Source organism: Anoplolepis gracilipes, chromosome 7, assembly GCF_047496725.1.
Source record: "Anoplolepis gracilipes chromosome 7, ASM4749672v1, whole genome shotgun sequence".
Classification (NCBI taxonomy): domain Eukaryota; kingdom Metazoa; phylum Arthropoda; class Insecta; order Hymenoptera; family Formicidae; genus Anoplolepis; species Anoplolepis gracilipes.
This window is the reverse complement of record NC_132976.1, coordinates 6,404,075-6,424,884: the sequence shown is the minus strand read 5'-3', so window position 1 is coordinate 6,424,884 and position 20,810 is coordinate 6,404,075. Positions and strand designations below refer to the sequence as shown.

The 20,810-nt window shown below is 35.2% G+C and overlaps 1 protein-coding gene across 1 annotated transcript; it reads right to left on the bottom strand.

Moving 5' to 3' along the window:
• Window positions 1-1,243: 1,243 nt before the first annotated feature.
• Window positions 1,244-20,691, bottom strand: Bib (MIP channel family protein big brain). Its single transcript, XM_072896900.1, has 4 exons — window positions 20,130-20,691; window positions 18,653-18,779; window positions 4,455-4,662; window positions 1,244-3,692 (listed from the first exon to the last, which is right to left on the bottom strand). The coding sequence occupies exons 1-4, from the start codon at window positions 20,437-20,439 to the stop codon at window positions 2,529-2,531; spliced, it is 1,809 nt and encodes a 602-aa protein (XP_072753001.1). The 5' UTR covers window positions 20,440-20,691; the 3' UTR covers window positions 1,244-2,528.
• Between the last annotated feature and the right edge of the window lie 119 nt (window positions 20,692-20,810).

Here is a 20,810-nt window from a genome sequence, read left to right as displayed (position 1 = left end):
TGGAGTAGAGGTACTTGTTCCAAGAGCAGCAGTTGGTGTTGTTATTGGTAAAGGCAGAGATATGATAAAGATTCAAGCAGAAAGTGGAGTAAAGTTTAATTTCAACAAGAAAGAGAAGATGGTCCTGGTGACAGAAAATGTTTATTATCAGGAAAGCATCAAGCTGTTGAACAAACTCGTCAACGAATTCATAATACATATCCCATGGAGAGTGTCATGTGTTCAATTTACATATTGTATATAGTTTTTTATGTCATTGATGCTTAAATTTATTTCATTTTTCATAGTTTTCTCATAGTTTATTTGGATAGCCGTCTGGTTTTTTACAGTTTTTTGCTTTTATATTAAATGATAATGTTTCAAGTGATGTAATTGTCTAGAGCTGATATAACTCATAATAATTGATCAATTATATAAATGGTGGTACTACATATTTTATCAATATTTCCTAGTTTAATAATTGAATGTAAATATGAACTCGTCAGGATCAGACAAAAATAATTTAAATAATAATTTACACAGTTGGCGATACATTGATTATATGTGAAAATAAATATAAAGCAAAGGCTTTTGTTATCGATTTGTGTCCTTCCTTTTCGATCAAGATTTGGATAGAATTACCGATAGAGTCTCGCAGAGACACGACATTCTAGTAACTAAAATTGACAGCAGGTGCTCTGTAACGTGATATATGCATACATATGATACAACGCAGATTATCCAGGATCCAGGATGAGCGTCGACGCAATACGATGCAGAGCGCGATTATTTCCACACATGAACAAGGTTAGTCTTTTAGTTTTTTTTTAATTTTTCACGATAAACATTTATAAAACTTTGCTACTTTAATCTGATAAATTATCAGTTTATGCTAATATTGACGCAATTATTAGGTCTATTCTAGCTACACATTTTTTTATTTCTTTCTTTGGAGAAATTAAAAGATATAGACATTATAATTCATATTCCCGAGTCGCTCCTCAGAGAATAATTACTAAAACAAAAATAAAATTTGATTATTTCTAAAGTTTAAATTTATAAAAATTTATATAAAAATTTTGCATTATTTATAGGTAGCACTAATGTCCATTATTGTTTGCAATATTTAACAAAGAATCAATATGATTTATAAATGTTTATCTTTTTTCCGAAATGGTTCCAATTAATAGCAGCAAATTATTGAATGAAACAACATGTAAAACTATATGTATTAGATCATTAATTTGATTATCACAAATGCCCTTAATTACCATTAAAAACCAACAAGTCCGTTAACACATACGAATGGACATTTTGGATTCGCTAATATTCTAATATTATAAAATGTCTTGGCAAAATATCTGACATGGGAAATATCATGACATTCGACACGAATAATGTACGAAAGAAGAAATAAAGGAGTTATAAACATTTATTAACTAGAAACCTATGTATAGATTTTTTTTAATCGCTTAAAGATTATACTTTCTATTTTAAAATTATCAGAATACATGTTTCATGCGCGACTTTATTTCGTCGAATCACTACAGTAACTTTTTATCGTACGAAAAATCACTATATACTTGTAATTTGTACAAAATGTAATAATTTACGTGATATGCGCGCGCGCACGCGGTACAATTATGTATATTTCAAATCTATGGAAGAGAAATAATACTCGTAAAGTAGAGTAAGTATATAGTTTTGTTGCGCAGTCTTTTATTTGCTTTCATCGTTGCAAAAAGATTTTAAAACAATCTCGCAAGTGAAGTTTCACAATTGAAAAATCAGTACAACACGCTTCACTGCAAAGATTTGGCATGACAGTATTAATACTGACAAATAGAATTAAATATATTCTTTTATGTGAATAAAAATTAAATGAAGATTCCTATATATTTACATACATGGGCACGCAACGATGTAAGTGTAAGTCGGTTTATCTTTAACATTAAAAAATTTGTATAGATCATTATATGCAATTTATCGAGGATATTTTCTGCTTTTCGGCAGATTTTCCTTTCACGCATTCTTTATTCTCTTGCTATATATGATTTTAATTTACGTTTTCTTCTAATATACATATTTATGCTAAAGTTCTAATATATTATAAAACATCGATATAAAAGAGCTCAACTATTATATCGCACCGCTCACTTTTTTCCACGTTCATCACGCAGAAATGCACAATGTATACATGTTATATATATTGTATTATATATAATACCTATTTACAAGTCTCAAGATTTATTGACGTTTCATCATTGACATAAGTAGTATTGGTCCGATATTACTCTTTCACGTTTTATGAAAGTAGGAATTCGCAAATACAAGAATAAGTTCCACAGAACCAATCATTGCGAGTAGTATAACTTATAACATGTCAAAACGAATTCTCGCATTAGAATATAAAGAGGACTCTTATTGAAGAGCCTGAGCTTCTTAAATATTTAACGAAAAGTTTTATATAACATATATATTTCTCATCAGAGGCGAAATAATTCGCTGATCGCGAAATAGAACATCCGACTCTATTTCTTGATCTATAGTCAATACTGAGGATTCGGCGAGTTTCTTTGGAAGTTATTCTGCGCACTCTGACTTTGTTGAAGAGGCCCGGCTGGACTCGGTCTACCCTGATCACGGTATTGCGGTGGTCCGGGCATTTTGCCATAATTTCCTCGCGTGCAACTCTGATAGCTGCCGTACGCGGAATCGTCACTGCGCCTCGAAACGTGGCCGTACATACTCTCGGGTCGTCTGGTGTTTGGTCCGTTATCCGAGTTACTCGACAATGGTCCATTTTGATGTTGCTGCTGCTGTTGCTGCTGTTGTTGCGATTGTTGCTGTTGCTGTTGCTGTTGCTGTTGCTGCTGCTGCTGCTGCTGCGGCGGCGGTGGCGGCGGATGATTTTGTATCGAGGACTGACCGCTACTTTGGCCGGACTGTTGTGAATTCTGACTGCTTGGCGGTGGTGCCGGTGCGCGACCATAGATGCTGGAACTAGTCGAAACACCATAGATACCATTCTCGCGTGTGCTAAGACTCGTGGAGATTCCGCGGATGCCGTAGATGCTCTGCGTACATTGCTGCAATTGATTCTGCATGTTTTGATTAGTACTGTTGTGATTCTGCGACTGGTTCGGCGGACCGCCGGATGCGGATTGACTCTCGCGGTTCCCACCGCTCTGACAGCCACCATTCTGACCAAGTCTGATAGGGTACAAGCTCTGCGCCGGCACCAATGGACCCGGCTTCGGGATCATGAGACCGTCTCGCGGGCCCGATGTCGATTTCGCGTAAACACTCTGCGAGCGATTGAGATTGGCACGCGTCAATGGTGGTGATTTACAGTAGAGCGATTTAGTACCGCCATAGATCGACTCGACGCGTTCCAAAGCGGTTGGTGGTGCACTGTAGATCGACGACGATGCGCCAGCCACCGGACGATAGGTCGCGTACGCACTAGGAAACTTGGGCCCATTCGGTTTGTCCAGATCGTCGTACGTATCCTCGTCGGATCTCATAGATGAATTATCACCGTCGTCCATATCGCGCGAATCCTTTGCGGGTCTGGGACTTAGGACGTATTCGTGAAGCAGAGCGGCTACGGCGCCTCCCGAAAGCGGGCCCACCCAGTATACCCAATGGTTGTCCCAGCGGTTCATAACGAAGGCCGGGCCCAATGCACGCGCTGGGTTTAGGAAAGGGCTCTGAAAGGGATATAAAAAAGAAATTATTAAATAATTAAGCGGCGCGAATATTTAAAAATAATTCTTCTTATTAAAAAAATCTTTACGTCTTTGTTAGAAAATTTTCAGAATATTGTGAAATTATAAATATAATTGTTATATTCTCTTTTATTAAGTTATGAAATGTGATTTTACATATACTCTGCTATAATATTTTATAATTTTTGTGCTAAATTGAAACAAAGAAACATAAAGAAATAGGTGAAGATAGAAATTATTAGGTAATAGATGTGTACAATAATGAGAGCATGTTTCATTTTGTAAAAGAATCTACATTTAACATTTGTAGAAGAATGGTTTCAAAAATTTTTCGTTTTGGAGTACATTGTACGGTCGTTTCGGAGCAGGTGGGTCCAAGATCAAGTTCTTTCTTTCACCTTCCTGTTTAATGTATCCATGACCCCACCCTTCTCACCCATCCAACGGCAGGTGCTCTTTAAAGATGCGGACATCGGCCCGATTGGAAAGTCCGAAAGAGACGCTTTTAGATAGAAAGCGATTGCAAAAGAGAACATGCGGAAACGCGACAAAATAAGAATATGTTTGTAGAATAAGAATAATAATAATTATTGAATAATAATAAAATAATAATTGATTACTGATTTAACAAAATGAAACATACATCTCAATTGTTTTATTTGTCTATAATAATTTTTTAATTAAGATGATACAATTAAATTATTATAAAAAAATTAATTAAAAATATATTATTATAAAACTTACGGAAACGAGAGTGGCCGCTGTATAGGCTGCGGCCAAAACCGCAGAAGCCTTTGAAGAAATCATAGGCGGCAATAATCTGGATGAATCCGCAGCAAAATGGGCTAGCACGATAAATACCGATAGTGCTATCTCGACTAAAAGCCTCTCTATTGGACCTCCTAGCCGACCAGGAGACAGCAGGGTTTGTGTATTCGAAGGTGTAGTTACTCTGAAATCAAAAGAGAGAGATACTATATTATATTGATTAAAAAATACATATATAGTTAATACAGAGCATTGAAAGAAAACTAGTTCAAAACATGAGATAGAAAACATAAAAATTATTTTTTTTAGGACGAGAGAATATTATCGATCGCCTAAAATGATCACATATGGCTTCTTTTATGACGGTATCACTAGTACGTGCGAGTTGTGCAACTGCGGTGTAATATACGATGATTTTCCTATTGAAGCTTGCCGCGAAACATGCACCCCGCATAGAAACCCCCTGCGATAAGTCGGTCCCAACGGTGTAATGTTTATATTAGCTAGTGCATCCTCCAGCCCTTAAACGTGACCCCGATGTTTCTCTCGTGACGTTTCCCTTGCATAAAATTCTCGTTGATTTTCTCAGCTCGTATAATCATATAGGGTCGCAGAGATGTGACCTTCAATCATCTTCCACCAGTATATTTGATGATTGCATTTCACACACTTTTTCGCGAGCTCAAGTTGATTTATAAAAATTCTTCGAGAGTGAAAAAAATAAACTGTTAATATCGCGTTATAATTTGATGTAACAATATTACAATTAAAAAATAATGCAACATCGACTAAATTTGTGAAAATTATTTGTGAAAAAATTTAAGCAAATTAATTTAAACTTAATTTTTTCAACTTAAAGTTTCTCAAGCTTTTAAAAAAAATGAATTAGAGATTGTTGCACGGTAAATAGATTAAAAAGATTTGTGTCAACTCGTATATTTTTAGTTTAATTGGGTTCTAAAAAAGATTTTTTTTTTTACTGCTTTTTTCTATTTACTTATACGACGATATTGACTTGGCCTTTTTCAATGCTGGCCTTTATCTTTAGAATAAGCTTTAAGTATTTATTTCTACTATTTATACATGCTATGCATGTGACTTTTCTTAACCAAGACTCTTTCTTCTTGAGCATAGTATTTACAAGCATAACATTTATAATTTTGGCATTTAATTTATTTAATGTCCAGAAAAGTTCAAAATTTATGAAATATAGTTGAAAAACTGTCGGATTGAATTTAGAAATTTTACATTTTCAATTTAATAACGTATAAATCATTTGTTTTATTACTTAAAATAAAATATCCATTTGCTCTGTTCTCAAAATTGAAATCGATATTTTCGAGCTATTTGCGAAGCGCTGTTGAATTGATAAATTTATTGAATAATTATCTCCAAAATCTCCACGTGCGGGGATACACCTGTACGGTTGTCATCCTCCATAATTTTGCTCCGCGAGCTATTCGACCATAATTGATCGCGATTAATCTTACTAAATACTCATAGCTAAATACTGCATTTGAATTGTGATTCGCTACCCCTAATATTCTTCTTCGTCATCAGACACGAAACACCCCTCTATCTCGACATCGCAGTCGCAATGCAAATGACACTATTCACCTTTCTCCTCCCTTCCTATCCTCTTTTCTTTCCCTCTTTTCACCGAGAGCAAGTATGTCAAGAGAACGAATTGATGAAATCAGAAATGCAGATCATGACCGCACAATTGGGATCAACTGCAGCAGCAGACAAGAATTCCCGGCCGAATAAGGGAGAAAGGAACGACAGTATTTTTATATTTACACGCGTGCCCTCGCGTGATAAGCGGATTTTTACTTCTTTGGCGGAAAAATCGCCCGACAGTGCACATTTCCCATGTGAATACGTTATGTTACGTTGCGAGTGCATGAGAACGATAACGACGTATTTCCGTCATTGTATGATTTTTCTAAACATAATTCTGTTGAAAAACTCCATGAGTCTCTCTCGAATACGTTTAATAGTACAATATTTCACAATTCATCCGACTTCTTTTTACTTTTTTCACCTATTCTTACTTTATTCTTTTCCATTCATAAATATATATGATTGTAAATATAATTGTGTAGAGAACAAAAATATTCTGAAATATATTTCAAGTAAAATTAAAATCTATTGTTACTAGACTGAAAACTTTTTTTTATATAATATAATCTTTAATATAATCAATGCTGTATTTGAGGTGTATATAACGCTTAATATTTTCTCGCATCTTCGAGAATCCAAGGATAATATTTAGATGATTAGATAAATTATTCCATTTCTCGCGCGCATTCTATACATGATGCGACTATATTATTGTCACAGACTTTCGTAAGAATAGCGATCTCGTATGAAAGGCGAATCGAATGCATGCGAGCAGTAGCTTCGTGGGAGAAGTTCGATGAGGTTTTGAAGGCGGGCGCGTTCTCAGGACTCGTCGTGATGAAAAGCGCGTGGTCATCGAGGCGAAACACGATGGAGGAAGGTTTAATCTTGCGTACACTTGACTCGAGAGCCATAGCCAGTGCTTCGTGCAACCTGTGCCCCGTTTTCGCAATTCACACGAAGGGGCGAGAGACGCCTCGTCGCAAATCCCCAGGGTAGATATACGTCGGTGCGCCGTTTTAAATAAATTTAATACAAGGGGACGTGAGGAAACGGGGATGCGGAATATGTATCACCCCGAATCCCACCCTCCGTTGCGATTAACGAGCTATTGATACCCCCTTTCACGTACTGGACCACAGATCCCCTTCTCGAGGCTCGTCGAGACACGATCAACCCCCTCTGTCCTAGTCCGCCCTCTCCTAACCCCCTCCGAATCAAGTTCTGGATACTCCAAACTGATCTAGAATCCCCTTGTCCGAGGAATATCACACATGTGACGAGCGCGATAAACGACGAAAGCTCAAAGAGCCCGGAGATGATGCGCGTTTACTCCGATACCATTATAAAGTCTTGGCTATGGGAAAGTTCAGATGCTGAGGTTGGCATGGTCAGACCATGAAATTAGGATGTAGCATGACTCATAAAGGCATTATTGGGGAGATGACGAAGAAGGGACGACGATGTATTTCATTTTGTTACAAACAAAATCAGAAAGGTGTATTGGCCTTGTATAATGCAGTATTTAAATTTATAAAAGAGAGAGAATAGTATTGATTAAAAAACAAAATATTTTAAAATACACTTTATACAAGATATTTTAAAATATACTTTATAATAATACATAAATTAATATTTCTTAGGTCAGAACGTTATCACGTTTCAAAATATTACAGAAATATATGCAAACATTTTTAATATAATTACCAATATACATTTTTATCCTCAAATTTTATAAAGGTAGAATTTTATAAAATGTACGAAGTCTGAACGATATAATTTCAATGGGAATCCACATCGAATAACTTAAAGGAACCGTAGGAGGAATGCATAAACTGTCAAAAGATAAAATTATTACTCGGCAAAGTTGTAATCTCGCCTGCACGCGTTATTGTGTCAAGCAATAGTTCATTGCCATCTGAATGTTAATGTTGTGTGTCCCATCATTATAGCAGTTTGTCGTGAGTTTTCTTGCATTCGATGCATCCGCCCACTTTCGCGTTCTCTTTTCTCGCTTTCGAAAAACCGACGTATTACAATCGGGGCCAACTACAGGCTGGTGATTTTGGATCTCATCTTTCATGATCAATGTGGTTTCTTGTGTGAAGTGTGCGCTGCACCGTAACAAAGAATTCTATAAAAAGGACGTAAGCATGGAGGAAGGAGGGAAGAAACAGATCGCCCTACAATTCTGCCCTCGGTATTGTTTAAAGTTGAAAGAGGTAAAAACAGGAAGCGCGCACCGATTAAAATATCAGCAAATTCTCTTACGTACAATGCCCATTCATTTTCTTTTTCGAAGTAAATAATGACAATGACATATAATTGAGACGTATAACTCAATTATCATTTCTGCATTATTATCTCTATTGTAACAATTCAGCATAACTCTTCCTTTGTTATGCATATACATATGATAATATAAAAATATACAATATTTTTCATAAAGCGAATAAACTTCTCTAAAATCTTAACTGACTATAATAAATCGATGGCCATAGATTTAATTGCAGAAGAAAAATGTCACTTTGAACACGACAGAAAGGAAGTTGCGTGGATTAAATGAAACTTTAAACAAAGCGGTGTACTAAGCTGCGAGACAGTAATACTGCGGAAATGGTAGGATCGAGGGATAATTGTCGGTATCCTTCAGACAGTCGAAAGGGAGCAAATTGTAAAAGGGCAACGCGGTCATTTGCTGAGGCTCTTAAGTAATAATGCAAATGACGGTTCTTTAAAATTCTTAGTTAACTCAGCTGCAGTTCTTCTCAATATTAAGACCAGAAAGTTATTATTTCATATATTCATTAAATTACACAAAACTGATATTATTTATAGCAAAGACTTGTCTATTTTCTGAGTTAAAAATAAAAGCTATAGAATAATTTTTTACGTACATATCACTTTATAAAGATAACTTTATTAAAATAAAATTATTGAGATAGAATATATTATTAAGATAAAATATAAGATTTAAAATTTGATTAAATATTTTTCATTATTTTTAAATATTAAATCTAATGTTCCATTTAAACTCTATCTAAACTGGTTCATCTATAACTGGATGGAAAATGCAAAAATTTATTTAACGACAGTCATAAACTTAGACCCGTATTACATAATCTGATTTTACACTTAAGATCTTAAGTACAGTCTTATATGTTGTGAATCAATTATAGAATCATATTAACATCTTAAGACGTTACTTAGGACGATGCTGAAATAAAAACAGACTATTAAATACGAGCTTTAATATCAGGCCCACGTAATAAATGTACAAATCTTTGTTTCGTATTTCAAGATAGAGTATAATATATATTAATAATAATAGCAAAGTAACATAATATATTTTTTTAATTACAATTATTGCAAATTTTATTTTAAATTAATTCGACAAACGTACATAACTGACCGCGATTTGACATCTATACATGATGATCTATGTAGAAATAGTACAAGAATCCCATGACCTTTTAAATATGCGAAGGGTATGCAGCTGTCCGAAAACGAGAGCGAATCACGCGCGCATATCCTCTCCTATATAGATCCTGTATAAATCGCCTGCATACGAGGATACACGTGCCGGCCACATGTTGCACAAAAGAAATCCTCCGTGGTCCTTTTTGGGCGCCGTATAGCGTAAGTCGCCGTCACAAAGAAGCTTTAGGACCCTATAAATGATTCTCCTTCGTCAGGGGGGCACTGTCGAGGGGTCCGACGACGCGGCAGATGTTCTACGTCTCCGGGGCTTCGAAGACGTCTATCCGCGCGCCGGACACGCTTAAGGATACATAATACCGATGGAATAAAAAAAAGAGAGACGGAAATTCGCGATCAGTCCGCGTAATGTCTGACAATTTCCTCGCTGCCAGACGCAATATTAATTCGACACGCGCTGTAATTTAAATCCTGAATCTTTTGAATCCTCCGAATCGAAAACGTGTTCCTACTCAACTTTAATTTTCTCATATTTCTAGAAAATTCCAATAGGTTTAATATAGAAATTGAGCTTCTTTGTGTCTCAAATAGATATACATAGTTTTCCATTTATTAAAAGAAAAGCTGTCTGCAAAACTATGACTTAAATAGTTTCAAAAATAGTGATCTGACTGACAAAAGTATTAAAGTAGATGTTAGATTAAAAACTGAAATTGAAAGATTTGGACTCAGATTGTGCAAAATAATTATTTCAATCGCAAGATTCTTTTGCGATTAAATAAAAAATTGATGCATATTTTTGTTGTTTAAAAATATTGTTGTTTTAGATTTATAAATGGGGGACAAAATATTTGAACATATCTTTCTCTATTTTTCTCTGCTAAATATTTTTTAATTTATTATTAATATATATATATATATAAGAGTACAATTCAGACATGTTGATAGATTTATACTGGGACATAAAAATTAAGTTCCGTCAAGACTTTTTGCCAACTTCTGATAGCTTAAAATAGCGCACCCACGATACTTTAGCCATGAAGCTAATTTTAAAGTATAAAACCCGCGATGCACGCGTGCATCCAATCCATTGCTCCGCAGGGAAGGAATGGAAAGGTTCTTGAAAACGAACACGTGGTTGCGACCATCTGTTGGCATCCTACTACTCTGCTCGACCTAACCCAACCAAACCGGCCCGTTTTAATATAATGGAAGTTCTTTTTTTCTATTTACGGGATCCACCAATGTTGGCGGATCTTACAATGGAGTTTACGCTTTTTTGATCCGAGAGCATCACATTGTTTGACACATGCGTACGTTCTACGGAGAATTAAGAGACCACCATATCTAACAATGTTATAATACAGTTATTAGTTATTATATACTTTATGTGTAATACCTATATATAAAAAGATAGAAAATAACCAAGATATATATTTTTTTTTAACTACAAATCTGTATGTGTACATACACATTTGGTCTCTCTCAATATCAACATTATCTTTCTTAATGTATTTAAAAAGATAATCATTATATATTACTTTTGCGTATAAATTTATTGTATTATATTAAACTCTTATAAAATATTTTGTTTAAAGGTTGAGCATAATATTTCATAGCAGTTCTTACGTACCGTCCTACCGGATTTATTTCTATAAGCGGGTCAAAAGTTCTTTCATTTTAATTTAATCTAAAGATGATAATTTATTATCGAAAGTATAAAATATCTTGACACTTATCTTATTAAACAAAAAGGTAACAAATTCTTATCATATACATTTGTTGGAGAATTATCTTCCTAGAATGACACAGCTTCTTATTTCATCTTGATAAACTATTAAAGGAAAATTTTTCATCAGAACGTATTCAGAGATAAATTCATCAACGTCAACTTGATTCTGATTAATAAATATGTCAAACGAGTATCGTATATTTCGACTTTCTCTCTACTGAATTTATTCCTATTACTTTAAAGAGTGGATATTAATAAATAGGTCTGATATCTATTAGCGTAACCCACGATATTCGTGTCACTGAAAATATAACGTACCAATAAACGGAAAGGAGACCGAGTTCAACTGGGTCCAAGCTATAAAGGGACGGAATCCGCAACATCCGCGAGCGCATGCTTTTGTGTCGCTTCTTAGTAAGGCGTTTCAGGTAGGTAAAGCATTCCTGAGTGCCGACAGAAAGACCGTACTACCTGACCCACCTGGCTTTCACGTATTTTCGACTCGAGAAACGTCGGTTTTGCCTGTGTCCACATAAAACCGTACGTTTTTAAATTATAAAAACTTTGTACATTGTGCAATAACACATTGACAATGAGTTTGTAAGCATTTATGCACTTACAATCAATATAATTAAATGTTTTAATAATATAGTAAATATATAATTCCTGTATAAAATCATGTTCGTAAAATATTCCATCTATTTAATGGGAAAACATACATATTATATACAATAAGCAATTTAATAAAAAATTATTTAAATTGCAAGGACTATGTAGAATTATATACGTAAAAGAAAAACATTATCGAAAAATGAAATATTATTAATCCAAGAAGAATTATACTAGAATCGATTTGATGATATGAAACGCTTTTCGAAAAGCATGGATTAAGAACTCAATATCTGAGAGCTTTCAAGAAGACGTGAATATTACATGTCATAGCTGAATCTTACCATATAAAATCACACTTTTCGGTTTGCAGAATATCTTTAAGCAAAGAGTGGACCTATACTAGCCTTCTATCGTTTTATGCAAACATTTCGATATAACACACATTCGAATAACTTTCCACTATAGTGATACACATACACACACGAATCATGAAAAAGATAACTGTATAAATTCTTGTTTGATTCATTTCTAGAAACTTTAAATAAATTTGACAGTATAAGCTTTGGGAAATATCAGTATAATGACATAAAAAATATATCTCAAATTTATTTCGAAAAAAAAAATTATTTTTATCTAGAAAAAACACTTAATTTACACACAATTACATAATGCTCTTGAGAAATGTAAATATTATTCTCTATATACTTATAATATTTTTAGTAATTATTAAAACATTTAGTATCGGAGTTCGTGTACGCAAAATATGAAATATTATATTTAAATTAATTTCTCCCATGTTCAAAAAAATATATCAATGTTAAAAATATATCTTAGATTTAATTAAATATCTATCTTGAACAAGCACGGCACGAAATCCATATCTCTTGAATAATGAATAAATAAAAGGAGTTTGCGCGCACACCCCTCTCGGAATTAATTTCTGACTAATCTCAGATAGATAGTTTCAGTGATGATGATTCGATGACTATGGCAAGAAATATACCACCACCCATGAACGACATGTACAGCCACAAAAGCTGTGTGGCAAAGTTGTTTTCATTCCTGGACATCCGGTTCGCCACGCGCACTGCGTGTGTCTTGCCTGACGTCATAACACACCTGCCATTTCACAGCTGTTTCCTCGATTCGTGATATTAATGGAGAACCCCCTTGACAAATAGGCTTAACTTAAACCACCCAGCGACCACTGCTTTCTTTTTGAAAAGCAGAAAATTTAAGGAATTAAATAAAATCTCATAATCAGGAAACGACATGATGAGAGAGTTTCGCCTTGATGTTTAATATTGTAAAATACCATTAACTGCGGAATTTTTTGAAAATTTCTATGAAAATTGAAATACCAGTAACTTTATAATTAAGCCTTAAATTAAAAATTTACGAGAAACTAAATCCGTTTAAATTATGTGAACAATATATTGTTTCATTGTTTGATTTCTCTGTAGAAGTTTTAATTTAGAAGGCAAAAGTTCTTTTTTTTTATATATGACGCTTGAAATACTAATATAAAAGGATATATATTATATTATACTAATTTTACACATAAATTATGATTAAAATTAGGGAATCTCTCCTGATGTATTTTAGACGTAATTCTTTCAACACTTTTTCACTCGTGAAAATTTGATAATTTTTTTCGCAGAGTCTAAATTATCTTTCTGCACGGTTGCACGAGTTTTATCGGTGCCTACTACGAGAGTTATATTCTCAAACGCGAATTTTGCGCCGGTCTCGGATGTTTGAGGGCAGAAATTATTCGAACGGATTCGCTTTGCATAGATTACGAAACCGTAAGCCGAACTTTATTGGCGGTCCCGGAGTTTTGACGGCGTCAGGAACTAGGTTTACCTTCGGTAGATTGGAATACCTATTGATTGAGAATATCGATGGAAAAGCTCGTCTGAAAGGACGCCCGTTTATATCGACATTGTGCGCGCTTACCTGGCACACATGTCTTAAGATTTCAATCAAGACTAATCTCCAAAGTATCCAATTGTGTGACAAAATCATGACAAAAAATGATTTTAGATGCTTAAATGAAACTGAATCACTAAATTCGCACTTCGATATGTAATCGAGAAAACGAAAACATCTAAATATTTGTACATATATATGTAGAATATATATATATTCTTACAAATATACATAACATTATCACAACATAATATTATTAGAAATATATTTTACGATCTTTAACAAAAAAGCAATTGAATATATAGCTAAAAATAAATGTATAGAAATTAATAAAAATAAATAGCAAATATATATATATATATTTATTTAAATTTTTAAAATAGAAAAATTTATATATATATACATTATTGATAATATTGCTATATTACTCATTCACATTGCCTTTTATATTTTCAAGAGTATTCTAAGCACATGCAGTTTAGCTAAATATAAAATGAAATCTCATATTATCTTAACGTGAACAGAACACTTCTTAAGTAAAATATTTCACGATCACTCTTTTCATCATACTTTCAGAAAAAATCACTCCCTTGCGAACGTAGTAATGGAAGAATCCTGTAAGTGCGCGTAATGAAGAGATGACAGTAAATTCTTCACGGATAATTAAATTCGCGGCTCCCGCTTCTGTCATTTTTTTTCTCTCCCCTACCATTCCGTTCTTTGACGCGGGTGCTTCACTTTAGTTTATCGAACGATTTTTATATTTATTACCTTGTGTGCGCGTGTTCAGGACAGACAGCGATCACGGATAAGAACGAAAACGATAGGGGCGCCAAAATCCACCCCTCGGATTCCCCACAATTCCTACCCCCCCCAGATCTCTTTTTCAGCCCTTCGCCGCCCCCGGAAAACGTCGCGAAGCGTGTTTTACACCCGCCACCGTTAGTTGGTGAAGTCGCAACAGATGCAAGTGCATTCTCCGCACTCTTGCGTTCTTTCTCTTCCCCCCCCCCCCCTTTCTCTCTCTCAATCTCACGCCCAGACTTTTTTTCTGTACCGAGCTCGACGGTATTCCCCTGAGATATCTCGGGAAAGAACCCCGTTGTCCGTCCGGTTAACTAGAGTATTGTTCGATTATTATTTCGGTACATATCGCGCACTTGTTACCTCTTTGTGCGGTCATATGGTGGTTGGAGGGTGACCAAGCGAGTGTCACGAGATAGAAGACGTGATGAAATAGATAGAAACACGTGTAGCGTCACTTTGCATAATGGAGATGAAAGTATAAATATACAGTAAAAATATAGAGATTAAAGGTTTTAAATGCGTAAAAAATGTGTGTATTGTGTGCACCGCAATATATGTACAAATACGTAAATTAGAAAAATATTGCAATTTGAAATAAAATATAAATAAAAGGGTGAATAATTAGATCAAAGATAAGTAATAGATTGCAGGGAAGAAAGAAATGTGATAAGAGCTCTTTTCGCATGCTATTTGCCTTTATGAGGCGTGACTTATTAATATTAATAATGCATACAGTTGAGAAATGACAATGAGATATGTACTTTTAAGTTAATAATAATTTCGAGATAATATACATTTCAATTTAATAGAAAAAAATCTCAAGAATAACAGGAGTACAAATCAAATTAACACATATACGAAAATTATAATTTCAAAATATCAATATTATATAGTTATATAGTTTTAAATTACTAAATTGTATCGCGATAAGTACATGTACATATGTATATAATTGGTTAAATAAAAAATTATTTCTATTATCTTGTATATAAAAATAATGTCACAACAATAAGTCTATTGACATTTTTTATCAAATTTTTAAAGTACAGCTTTTTAAATTTGTTATTAACAAAGAGAGGCTTGTGGATATTTTTAATGATTTAAATATTTGAAAAACAGAGGCACGCGACGGCGACGGCGACGGCACGACAGTACATAAAACCAAATTTAGCAAAGTACATCCGTCTCGCCGGCGAAGAAAGGAGTCGAGTCGAGTCGAAACGACGGCGACGGACGAAGAAGAAGAACGGACAATGATCTCCGCAACGACGGACGACGGCGACGGCGACGGCGACGGGAACATCTGCTCGGTGGTGGCGCACCGCCGCTCTCGAATCGCTCGCGTCTCGCATCCGTGTCCTCCTTCACGGCCCGATCGGCCCGATGCCGATGCCGTGAAACTTGTCCCACCTCGGTATGTGTTCGGCATGCATAGGTGTTCATTATCCTCGTCTCCTCTGTTGGTTCGACGGTGCCCGTACGCCGCCTCGCGCGTTCCTTTTTCCGCACGATCTTTTTTGGTCCACAGGGAAACATCTGCGGCAGCTGCGAGGCGATGGACCGCCGCCGGGGCCGGGGCCGGGGCCGGGGCCGGGACCTCGGCTCCTCGTACGAGCAGGCAGGTGCTCACCTTCCCGAGGTTCTCCCTCGCCTGCCAATTACGCGTGCCTCTTTCTGCCTCTCCCACTCTCCTTCCATTTCTCGTCCTCGCCTCCGTCGCGCTGCCTCTTTCGTAGTTTTTCTCTCGCCTTCTCTCGTTACCATCCCCCTGCACATTGCCGTTTTTATTTTCTTCTCCCCTCCGTTCCTCCACCCTCTATCTCCAGGTTTTGATCTTCTTCATCCTGTTGCCCTCGTGCCAACTTCTTGCATTCCTTCTCGCGTGTTTTAACACACTCCACCTTTCCTTCTCAATTATCGAGCAGGTAAAGTTTTATTGAACCAATGTTTCCCTTTTTATATATTTTTGTTAAGAAATTGTACAACAATTATTTCTTCAGTAATTATTCGTGAATGAAACAATATTTGTAATAATATCTTCTTTTTTATCTTCGATGTTGTCTTTTGATCTTTTTCATTGGACGTCCATGTCAACTTGTTGCATCCCTTTGAAAGTTTTTAACGTCTCCTACTTAATTATCTCAAGAAGAAAGAAATATTATTCTTCAGTTATTTTCATTATCAAAAAACTATTTACATTGTCTCACAGTCTGTGTTTCATTTAAACGTACCTAATATATTCCTAATATATTACAATAATCACTTGTTTTCTCACTGAATATCTTTTCCTGCTGATTAAAGGGTATTTCGAGCATGCTTTGTGTGTATCGCCTTTCCCTCCCTTTTATCACCGTCTTCGTCCTTCATCTTGTTCGTGCTTAAAATTGCTTTCGTTTCGTTTCACGCTCCTTCTCTTTCGGCTTTCTCAGCTGCCGCTGTGCTCAAAGAGCAGCTTACTTGCGTTCTTCCAAATGATGCGCCGCTTCTCTTGGTCCAGGTCCAGCACGCGGCTGCACACAGCTTCCCCCTTTCATTTTTTTTTCTTGCTCTTCGAAATGCAAGCCGTCTATAGACGAGATCGAGGCACGTGCACTAGCTTGCATGTATCGAGGGTTATTTGCGAATGGCTTGGAGATGTATGCACTTTTATATATCATAACTCTTCTGAGAAACGAATTAGGATATTCGTATCTCAAAATATAGAGTAGGTCATATTTTCTCGTTCTTTTTTTTTACATAAAATGTAGAGAACCGTTTGATTTTCGAAGATAGCTTTTTATTTATGTTTCGCATAAAGTTTTTATATTAAAATGTAATCTAAAAGAGTGTATAATTAAAATAAAATATAAGAGAAATATTGTTTTTACTTCAATTTGCAATAGCATGGAGAATTGCGTAATGCAGAAAACGATTTTATCAAACTTTATATTCTAATGGGACGGTCAAATTTGCATAAGAAATGCATTAGAATATGAAACCATATATATTTGATAACCATTGTTCACGTTACACAATATTGTTTGAAGGAACTTATCAATATCCATGGCTGCGCAAGACATTACATTCTCCACAGTTCACAAGATCGAAAACAATTCCTTGAAGTGTTATAAATTAATATTAATATTTATGACTTAATATTTTATTATCATAAAAATAAATTCATTTTATTATTTTTAATATGTTTTATCGTTAATGAAAAATGTTGCTTAAGATAAAAGAATTTTGCTTAAGACAAAGATAAAATTACTCGAGAAAATATTTGCTTCGCTTGCTTTTTTACGCCTAATACGAAATAAAAATCACGATGATGGATATTATTTATGTTCCTTCCGAAACACTCGTTCAACCCACCAATCGTCGTACAAACACTTGGAAGAAAACTCGACCCGACTTTAGATGGGCCACATGCCTTCCTGGTTCTCCTATCTAGCAGCTGTCTTCACGAGACAGTGTATCTCATTCTGCTCTTAATAACGCTCAACGCTAAGAATCTTGCTACTTTACACGTCAAGTAACATCGAGATTTTTTTTGTAACATAAAACTTGTTGTAAAGTTGCTCATTGAAAAATTGCTATTATTTTATTAACTAATAAATTATGCTCACGATTGACTAAATATCAAAATAATTTAAAGACACTTGTTGATTTTAAGAACTTGTAGAAATCGATATAAAAAAAATTGAGAAAATTAAAGTTGCATTTATTTTGATCAAGTTTTCTCTCAGACATTAAAGAGATTATGCAAACACACGGTCGTAATAATCTTACATATTGTTGAAGAATAAAGATAATGAAAAGATTGGGCGTACATAAGAGACGTATCATAATACTTAATATTTTTACAATAATACTCTCACAATCAGTCTTCAAATATTATCTGCAGCTAGTTTTAAACGAGCATGGAATGATAATAATCAGAAATAATTTGAAATTTTTTTAATGCTCGTTCAACCTCCGTCAACTTTGCGCAACCGATTGAATTATTTCATAGCGAGATCCATTGGTTCTCAAAGATGAACATGCAACTTACCCATAAAGCATCGCCGCCCCAGCTATACCGCCACCGCATTGTGCCGCTATATAGAGCACGGCGCGAAGTGGGGAAATCCGTCTGCACAAAGCGAACGATACCGAGACTGCTGGATTTACATGTCCACCTGCGTAAAAAAGGTTTTCCATATAAAGAAGAGGCAAGAATTAAAGAAGACAGGGATTACGCGATTTTTTGCTCACGTACCTATACTACTATACCGTTTGATTGACGTTTCTTTTTCAATAGTGACATTCGTCATATACTGTAAATGTTTAAAAGTTGTAAAGATAAATTTAATGTTATAATTGATTATTCAATGTAAATTGATATACAATCGAAAAATTAAATTACAAACCACATGACTTGATGTGAATTACGACAAAAATAATAATTTTCTCTCGTGCGATGAATAAAAAATCATTGTCTTTTATATAATTCTTATTATATTGATACATATATAGATTATATATATGTAGATTAATAAATTTAGAGAATTAATCAATTTTCATAAACGATTTGCTCAATAAGCTGAAATAAAATTTAAATTTACGCGTATCCCATTCATTCGTGGAATGATAATGAATGAGGAGCAAACGAGATCAGGTTTCCGTAGTATGTATATACGGGAACTGAGAGTTTATATTATACTATACGCATATTGTACGCGCGGTGGAACGTACTCTGAGAGATGCCCACATGCGTTCCGATAGACACGCACAACTCGGTAATATCCACATCCACGCCGCCGACGTAATCAGTTAACGAGTCAATCGAGAGAAATCGCGAGGGCCGCCGCTCGTCGACGATACGACCATAGAAGAAGGAACAAGATTATTTTCACGCAACTAGATAGTTATTTCGAGCAGTTCGCGACCCTTTATGCTTACGTAATTGTTCTCTGAACACTTTGCAGAAGACGCGCACGCATAAGCCTCACACATGCAATATAAGATGTACAAATTAAGATCAAACGAACTGTTTACTACAGGCGGTCCTAGATTGTATTTATAAATTTATATGAGAGAAAGAAATATTAATTATTATTTGAAATAATAGAATAAAAATATATATTATATATTAGAGTAAAAAAATCACAAAGAATACGGATATATTTCCTCTCTTATTTTATATGTATTTTTTAAATAAAGTGGCTAACCATTGCTTCTTTATATAAACCTATAAATAGAAACACGTAAATTAATTAAATTAAGCTAAAATAATGAATTAATCGATTTTACAGTCAATTACAAAAAGTAAAGTTTTCAAGATTCCAATTAAACAAATTAAAGTATTGTAAAAAAAAATTATGAATTAAAAATAATTAAATTGAAATATTATTGTATGTACAAAATATATAAAAGATCGTTTTTCCCGGATGAATTTCATCTTTCAAAATATAAAATATACACAAAAACTTTGCCTCTTACGTTTCAATCGTATTTTTTGCAAAAAAATAATGCGACAATATTCTTACCACTTATATGGCTGAAGATGAGAGAAATAGCGGCGATGGCAAAACCGGAAGCCACGGCGGTGGCTAATACAGAGAGACCACTTCCGGATACAGCAGAGGCAGCGGCTGCACCGGCTATCACCAAACTGAAGAGAAAAGTGGCAAAACACTCGACGGCTACCGCTCGCCACAATTCTAAACTGCGAGCCTCGATGGACATGGGTGGTTTTCTGTCAGTGACTTCAGCATTGTTCTCCCGAAGGGCCGATAGCCTGGACAGGATGGTGACGATGTGCGAGTCGACCTCACGCGCCAAAGACTCGGTCGTCATTCTCGGTTTTGTTGTTACTCGATCACTTGTAGGAGAGAAAGAATAAACGACGCGACGGGGATGCTTTCGCTCTCAAAACATATTCTTTTAAAGATGTGATTCTCACATGCACTTTTGCGTTAATGTTGATCGAGAGAAACGCAATCACACTGATCGGGCGCGATTATTATACCGTCTTTAACCGATATTGTGAATTTTCTCGATGAAAAACACTGATCTCAAAAACTGATCTTTCTTCTCTCAAGGTACCGCGACATTCGCGACAATTCCCGATGAATTCCTCGAGTGAAACAAATCCGAAATCGTGAGCGCGGCCGAAGGAGGATGTACCTGATGCTGTCGCACCGGCAACGCGCTCGCGAGTGACAAGC

Coding starts and splice junctions, on each gene's coding strand:
- Bib (XM_072896900.1), bottom strand. CDS start 20,439: ATGACGACCGAGTCTTTGGCGCGTGAGGTCGACTCGCACATCGTCACC. Junction 4,663..18,652: donor GGGGCGGCGATGCTTTATGG/GTAAGTTGCATG, acceptor TTTTGATTTCAG/AGTAACTACACCTTCGAATA. Junction 3,693..4,454: donor CAGCGGCCACTCTCGTTTCC/GTAAGTTTTATA, acceptor TATCCCTTTCAG/AGCCCTTTCCTAAACCCAGC.